The sequence below is a fragment of the Diadema antillarum genome, unplaced genomic scaffold (genome assembly GCF_040938485.1).
Source record: "Diadema antillarum isolate AM-2024a unplaced genomic scaffold, OU_Dant_1.0 scf00000199, whole genome shotgun sequence".
NCBI lineage: Eukaryota > Metazoa > Echinodermata > Echinoidea > Diadematoida > Diadematidae > Diadema > Diadema antillarum.
In genome coordinates, this window is record NW_027271088.1 from 672448 (window position 1) to 681235 (window position 8788).

At 40.4% G+C, this 8788-nt stretch overlaps 1 protein-coding gene across 1 annotated transcript; it reads left to right on the forward strand.

The window, feature by feature from the left end:
• Positions 1–260: 260 nt before the first annotated feature.
• On the forward strand, positions 261–8423 carry LOC139723762 (uncharacterized). The gene is made up of 5 exons (XM_071634974.1): positions 261–501; positions 1316–1643; positions 5589–6058; positions 7342–7775; positions 7952–8423. Exons 2-5 carry the CDS (start codon positions 1316–1318, stop codon positions 8397–8399), a joined length of 1680 nt encoding a protein of 559 aa, XP_071491075.1. The 5' UTR covers positions 261–501; the 3' UTR covers positions 8400–8423.
• Positions 8424–8788: the final 365 nt, after the last annotated feature.

Below are 8788 nucleotides of genomic sequence, written 5' to 3' on the forward strand. Positions count from 1 at the left end.
CGTTGAGAAGAATGAAGTCATGATATATCAAGAGTCATTATGTCTAAGGGTACGCATGAGGCTGGGGAAAACCCCGTTAACTGATTTACATCCCCTATGATAATTTCCTTATTTCAATTTCAATATCGATGCCTAATGTTGCGGTCGGAACATAATAGCAGTTTATTGACGGATGTGTGTCCATATATACTGGTCCCATTGTTATCACAATGTTATATTGCCTTACAAAGGATTAATCCAAAATACTCTTGTAATCTCAAAGCGAGCCCCGTGTGCAGACCTTCAACTTTGATTTTTAAAAGCGTGCGCGGATTAGGGCAATCTCAATAATCAGTGGTGGGACCACGAAGGCAAGACCATTTTTCATGTCAGTTGAGTTTTTACTCAGTGTTCGAAGTTCTTCGCCAGCCACGCTCTCCGTATAGAAGCCTTTTGACTTCAGGTGATAGGCCTATACGTCACAGTCACACACTTGGAATTGTTTTACAACAGTGAAACGAGGTATGCTGTCAAACACATCACGGTCATTCTATGTGAATTTAACTTGCCGCATATTATCAGAGCGTAATGAAGTTTACAGAGTTATTTCATTCGAAAGTACAGTAGTAAACATGCTCGATTTATATTGTATTTAGGGGAGGCTATTGTAGATATCCGCTCTGCGTATACATGCAGTTTTCATAGTGATAGGAAACTTCACGCCAATTTAAAAGAAAGATGATTCCAACTTGAAATATACATATTATGGTCAAAGCTCTTTGATAATGATTCATAACCATTACTGGGACGGACACAATTAAAAGGGCATCATAAATATTTCGGATTTGTTTCTGTGGGTTTCACCTACTATATCATTCTAAAATTACGTACCATTCGAGGATATGGCAGCTTATAATTTCATAGAGCCTATGTACGGCTCCTTAAACATTAAGTTTTAGCCATAGTACTGTCTTTTCATTCAGATTCCACGCTTTGTCTAAATGGATCGATGCTAGAATGTAGATTTGCAAATATATTTTTCAGCTTTTATTTTATTTTTGTTTTGTTTTCTTACGGGAGGCATGATGTTTAAACGTCGACAGTTTGTCCTCATCTTGAACTCGTAATTGCAATTTGAGAAAAAAAAAATGACGTGCGATTTTGTTTTTCTGGTACACCTGGCCCAGATATGCTGCATGGGCTTTATATCTACTGATCAGAATTAGGGCAAAAGCGCTCATCAAATGTCCTATCTTACTAACGTTGGCATTGAAAAAAAAAAACTAATCATTTTCAACCATAACTTCATTTACTGTTCGTTTTTGTCACTATATAGATGGGTAAAACGTCGTCAAAAGTCGAGGCTCTGGACACTGTGTACGAGAGGGACGTTGCCAAAGCAATTGACAAATATCAAGTTCTTCGCGACTTGGACCTTTTCGTGCTGGACAACTCGATCCGGGAGAGCACTGTGGGGCAACTACGGGGCCACACCCTGGAGAACAAGTGGGAGATCTATGAAGAGGCGAAAAAGTGCGGCTTTAAACACACCGTCGTGGCCTCCTTCTCCCACATGACCCGCGTGGACGATGTTTTCATCAAGCAGCTGAAGGAGAAAGGGGAGGATCCCGAAGGTCTGTGGGCATTCTCCGAGATAACTGAAGGTATTCATTTTTCAACAACCAGGCATTGTGACCTATTTCTTTCTTTCATGTAATACAATGTATATCTATATAGTTGCTTTGCATGTTAGTGAATAATATTGAAATAAGAACAGGACATAATTATAGAAGTTATGTACATTTCCCAGTTTTGTTCGCTGTCTTTTTTTTAAATAAAAGAAATAGAATCAAAAGGGGCGCGCCATTCCTTAATTTTTTTTTTTTTTTTATAAAAGTGTGCATGAAGAAATCGCATGGGATCCATATTTTTGCTTGTCTGCTGATGATACCCGGAAGTGGCACGTGAATTATTAACTGCTTTGCGCTACCACCACCCCCCGAACAGAATTTTCTGGATCCATCCCGTATTTATATACATAGCAACCTCTATATCATACGAAAATGAAGGTTTGCATATTCATTGAGTACGGCCTATTCATAATTGATGCTAACTTTCGTTTTTATAGCATCATCCTTTGGAAAAAAAAAAATCAGTAGAAATTGGAGAATGTTTGAAGGGTATCATACGATAACGAAAGTTTGCACACTCAGTGAGTGCGATCTATTCAGGACTGATACTAACTTTCACTGTAATAGCATCATTCTTTCAAAGATCAATAGAATCATATTTGAGAGTGTTTAAAGGGTTTCTCTCGCTCCCAATCCGTAAATTCTAGGATAGTGCCGGGAAAGCTTCGTCAGACCCAAAAATAGAGTTTTGGCGAAAAACTGTACACTGGACAACTTCCCTTTGTTATAATGATTCCAAATTTAGAGATATATTGAAGAGGAATAATTGTTATTTCCGAAAAAAAAAAGCTTGTATAGAGGGCGGTGAGTTGGCTCAAATCAAAAGCAGCTTGTCGGATATAGTGCCAGGGTGTCTAACCCGGTGAAGTGGTCCCACCCCACATCCAACTGGACCCCATGGAAGACCAGCTTAGTGTAGCTGAATATGGGCTATCCAGCCATCTTCACGGATGGAAAATGAACAACAACAACAACAACAGGCCTATAGAGCTGAGTTGGTTGACCCGTTTCACTCAATGTTGAATTCTAAAGGAAAATCAGGTCGTTGGACTTTTTATTAGTTTTATGATGCATGGTCACATACTATATCAGAGGCGGATCCAGGAATTAGGCAAAGAGGGGGTGCCTTTACAAAATTAAAGGGGGCACACGCACCCCTCGATCCTCCATTTTTTGTTTTTATTTCTTTTGTTTTAACCAAAAATAAAGGGAGTGTGCGCCCATTGCGCTCCCCTGGATCCGCCACTGTATACATTATATTCCTTGCATGTTTTGTAATTATATGTATTGTTGTTTCATTTCCATGTCATTTGTGACTATCATGGAAAAATAATTAAATAAAATAAAAGATCAAGCAGTTATTTCTTAGTCAATTTCGGGATGCGTTTAGTAAAAATTGCATACCATATTTGCTGTTCAGCATCAGCAATTTCTCACCCGTTATCAGAAATAAGAGCAAAATTTCTTTAGTTAAGAAGCATCGCGCTGATCGCGCTGATTTTTTTTTTTTTTTTTGGGGGGGGGGGGGGGGGGTTGTGTCCGCACGTGCAAAAAACTCGAGTTTTGTAACCCGAACAAAACTCGAGTCTGTAATTGGTGTAGGTGTAAATTCCCCTATAATGTTTATGAGTGCGATGGTTCCGAATATTAGGCCTACAGGGCGTTCAAATCGAACGGTTCTATTCAACGACGCGACCCATCTTTTGAAGCCAAAATATTTTAACGCACCTCGCGTTGCAACGAAACTGAACGAAAATCGGGGTCGTCCCACGGCCTATCACAGGCCTGGTACTGTATGTTGAGGGTTGATGAAGTAACAAAAGGCATTCTACATTGGGAAATCGGGTGATTTTCAGCATGTACACGTATGGTCGGAAATCACTGATCTCTATAATGGAAGAACAAAGTAATGCAGCGGCTTGGCGGAGCTCTGCGCTCTCAGAGTGCTTCTATCTCTAGGCCAATATCTCGTATTTATACTGCATCACGTGATGTTATGCATCGCGACTATACTACTTACCGCTGGTTTTTGTCCAGGCTCTACCTCGTTTTTTATTTCTTTTCTATGATTTTGCTACGTTAAACATACTGTACTCATTCACTCTCTCTCTCCCTCTCCCCTATCCCCTATCCCTCCCTCTCTCTCTCTCTCTCTCTCCCTCTCGTTCTCTTGATACATGTCGATGAAATGATTATTTTTTTAACGAAATGACAACATTATAACTAATGAACATTTCGTCCACGAAACGAAAAGATAATTTAGAGGACGAAACGGTCATTTTGTCGACGAAATTACCAATTTCGTAACGAAATATTCCATGCGACACTTAGCGCTCCATAGTTTTTGTCCATGGTTTCATTTTGTACGACCTTCGTGAATTCGGGCCATTACGTGTTGTTTTTCTCACTTAGTACATGTACTGCAATGTCTGAACCGGTTTGAACCAGCACAATGAAACACACGCGCAGATCATAATTAGTCCCGTTCCATCACGTTCGTTACCAGGAAGAGTAAACAAGTTGTCCGTTCCAAGATATTTCTCAATACTTCCCAGTCTCTTCTGAAGGCACGAAATGTATAATTTTCTAATATTGTCTGAACTATACCACTGTCATTATACATTGACTCATATTGTTATTATTGCCAGAATGACAACGGCTCATCCACTTGCAGCATGTGGCTCATCCGACCCCCAAACATGCATTCGAGAAGAATTCGCTGTATCCCTGTATATTTGTGGGTTTTTTTCTCTATGTCTCGGTTGCACCCATGCTCCTCATTTCAATCTGTAGCTCGATTTTAACTGGGTTCGACAAGCTTGCTTTTAAGTATGTTCCTTCACATTTCTTTAGCATTCATTCTCAGATTCCAACTTTCATAGATTGACCACTATAATGTTTGCAATATTCTTTGTATGTGTCCTCGCTGGATATCATTTATTTCGTTTTGTAATTATGCTTAACCCTAGCTGGATATTATGTATTATTTAATATTCTTATATTTCATGTATTTCAATTGTCAAAGAGAAATATGAAAATAAAAGTGAAATTGAAATTGAAGATGCAACCTGATGGTCGAATCGTTGAATCGATGCCCAGTATTTGCTGAAATCACCTACAAACCATGCTTAAACTCCGTTCAAAGATCATCAAAGAAAGACTTATGAATTTCCACAGGTTTTTGTTTGTTTGCTATAGTTTGTTTTCAATGTATAGACAAAAAAAAAAATGAAAATATAGTCGGCCTGAATTTTAAAGAATGTGGTGTCCAGCCTCCAAATAATAGTTGGTTCAGACGAAGATCCTTAACTTCAAGTTAAGCTAACTTCGAAGATAAGCTCGGAGTAAAGTACTGTGTAATCGCACTTGAAGTTAATGAAGTTAACTCGATGTTATCAAGAAACACGAGATTTCTCAAGGGTAACGCTGTATATCACGAGCAGGGGGATCCCCATATCAATTCCCCAATTTGTACTTAAAGGACCGTGAGTTCACCCTCATCATTATACGTAAGGATTGAGAAAATGCAGTAATATCAGTTGAACACATCAGAGGAAGTTTGAGGAAAATCAGACGATCCGTCCAAAAGTTCTGAATTTTTGAAGTTTTAGTGCTGCCATCACTGGATGAAAAGACGGCTGCGGCCTCTGATGTCTGTGCAGAACGATGTAGTCCCCATAAAGAAAATGTAACGGGAAAAAAATCAACATAATATTTAACCTGTACGCATGATGACAAGAGAACTTAGCTTGCTTCTTTCAGAAGGCAGGGGGAATGATATTAATTGTCATCAACAAACGCCAGAAACAAGTCGATGTAACCTACAAAGATATCAAGAATCAGGAGCTATACTTGTCAAGTTAGTGGTGAATCATGCTTTTGTTTTGCTGTGTCGTGTTTTTTTTTTTCATTGAACAGGCACAAAAGACAAGATACCGGACACTACAAGCGTTCCCATAGGTATCCGAAAACTCCAGCAAGCCGGTCTGTACAGCGTGATATTTGAGGTGGACCTGGGCGACTCTGTATATGACTTCAACAAGTTCTCCATACGCGACATGTGCGCATTGCTCAGCAAATGGAACAACTGGTGCTATGAGAACCTCAGTTCTAAGGCCAAGGTGATGTTTAACTTCAGAGATATACCCGACGCCATGGCTAAACACTCTTTCCGACTCTTTGAGGTGGTATCCTTCCTTGCCAAACTGCCGCCAAATCGACGTCCTTTCGGCATTTTGTTTGAGGAGCCCAGAGGCAAATCCCTGCCCGAGGAGTGCGGCATGTGGGCGCGGTACATCCGCAAAATCATGGACGACAACAAGTGGAAGGGACATCTACTGGTTCATGTCCATGAAAAGTTTGGCTACTGCGATGCAACTGCGCTACAGGTGAGTCGAATATTCAAGCAAACAAAACGCTGGAGATGGAAGTAAAATAAATACACCTGTATGTTAGACTTGATGGATGGGAGTGCAAATCTTCTTTAAAATGGGCTACAATCAGGCTCCATAGACCCGTCATCCAAATCAAATAGTCTACTGAGAGATTCGTAAGTATTCGTTAACGATAACGATTTTGCATGCAGGTAATGGTTCCTTAAATCGTTTTTATTCAATCCACCTTAATGTATTATATGTTTCTGAATTATAGCGCAATGTCCTACATAGAAGTATCCTTGTATCCTTGTATGCCATGTTGTGAAAGGAAAAAAAAAATAAATCAGCCAGCATAAGCGGAAGCAATTCAAGTCTTACCATATTATCAAAGGTAAATCACTCTAAACACAATACATAAAATTTATTTTTCAAAATTTCAGTTCTTACGACTGTATTATAAAAATTCCAAAACAATTTTTTGGCTTCTTTCTGGAGCGCATCTTTGAATATTGTCCTGAGCTATCGACATATTGGCAATAAGGTGGACTCAATAGGCGTTTTCACATCAGCCCGATATAAATCCAAGCTCGAGACATTTTTCGCGATTGCGAGTTAGCGCGCTATTTCATTTCTTATTCGCATCAGCCCGAATTTTTGTCGAGCTAATTCGACAGCCGAGTATGTGCAAACAGCATTAGTAATGTGTGTGCCCTCTCAAAAATTCCTCATGATTTGTGTGCAGTTTGCCTCGATCGATCGGGTCACACACGCTAGGCATAATGGGATGCATCGCGCTAATTTCTCGAGTCGTTTTCACATTATCAAATAGCGCGCTATACTATCCCGCTATTTCAGAAATTTCCCGAGTTGGACTCGAGAAATTTTCTCGATCAGAGCGATACAATTAGCGCGCTAATTTGTGTTCACATTATCAAATAGCGCGCTATTTCGCTATCGGGAAAATTTCCCAAGTCAGAAAATAGCGCGCTATTTCGAAACATCGGGCTGATGTGAAAACGCCTATTTAGTATCTCCTCTAGTCGAATAAATCTGCATTCTAGACTTAATTCAAGGCAATAAATCACTATGAATTCATATCATTTCGGTCACTGTTAAGATGCTTTCCATCCAAATCGTTGACTCTGAAGGTTGCGAAGATTGAATTGAGATGAAAAAGTGGTAATTAGTGTATAAATGTGCATTCCTAATCATGATACCAGACAGTTTGCTATATTCAAGTCGAGCAAAGAGAGACAATTCCGATTAATTTCAGTCAAATCAAATCCACATTAAAGGCTCTGATGGATGGTGCAAACGGCATCTGGGCCAGCGTTTGCGCGGAAGGCGCTTCTATGGGTAATGCTTCATCCTGCGTCACTTTGATGAATCTTATTCGCCTCGGCAACAAGAAGGTCCTCAAGAACTACAACTGCCCCTACCTTCGTCAGGCCGCCATCAACGTCACCAAAATCACAACAGGGACAGACCCACACATCAAGCAGCCGATTTTCGGCGCGCGCGCAGTCGATTTCGTCTACGACCTTCAGCCTGAAGAGTTCGACTTGGCCAAGTTCTTTGGTGAGAAGGCACCTGTGAGAATCACCACCCTGTCCAGCAAGGAGATGATCCTTCAGAGATTAGTTGACCTCTTTGGAGAGAATCCACAGTTCACCTTGGAATTGGCCTACAAGATGAAGGAGCTGATTCTTGAAGATCTGCGGACTGGCAGGTGAGAAAACCCACTGCAAAGTTCATCATAGTTATGCAGAGAATTGATTTGCTAAATAGGCCCATACACTATATCTGTTGTCAGGAACTTTGCCATTTAATTCAATCTGACTTACTGATTGCTGTTGGTAAAACTGACAAGTCTCTTTCTTCAACTTTTTGATATCTATATGGTAGGAAGGAAGAGTACATGAGTATGGTGGGTCTGGCTTTGCTGTTCGATCGAGCTGGAGGAAAGATGGACGAGAGAATGAGAGATGCCATAGATCAGTTTCAAGTAAACAGCCCACATGCCAAGAACCTGCTGGCTAAAGTCCGCGAGATTTGGGATGAGTGGGATCTGACAGAAGAAGGAAAAGGAGACGAGATGCTGCAGTTCGACTCTTTCTACAACGGCTTCATGGCGCCCTACTTCTCCTGCTATCGCTGTTCCGACACCAAGAAGGCCCTTTCCGCCATCGATATGGACAACGACGGCATGGTAGACTGGAACGAATTTGAGACGTACTTGAAATGGGCGCTCCATGAATACCCAAACATCGGTGACGTGGAAGAGTTGTTTGATATCACCTTCCGGAAAGGAATCATCCCGGCCATGCAAGATGAATTCTTGAAGACAACTTAGTCTTGTGTACTTTCAGAGAGATAATTGCGGAATATTATGCACTGTGGGTTATTTAGAAAATGTTGATTAATCCTTGTGTTTCGTCATTAGCATTCATTTTCCCACACTTTGAGATTGGAAGTTTTTTTTTTTTTTCGATGGCCAGTCTCAAAACTTTCCTGCAACCTTGATCTATGTTCTAGATTTTCCCTTGAACTGTTTCCTTTCATGCTCTTCATGGTTTCCCACTATATAGGTTTTCTGCCAACTAGCTTGAGATGTGACACTTTCTAAAGTAATTTCTTCTTCTTCCATCTCAACTTGCAGGTTTTCAAAACAAGCTACTCCAGCACGAGACCTACAGACTATAAACTCTCTTTTCTTCTTCTTATCCTACACTGTTTAGTGAT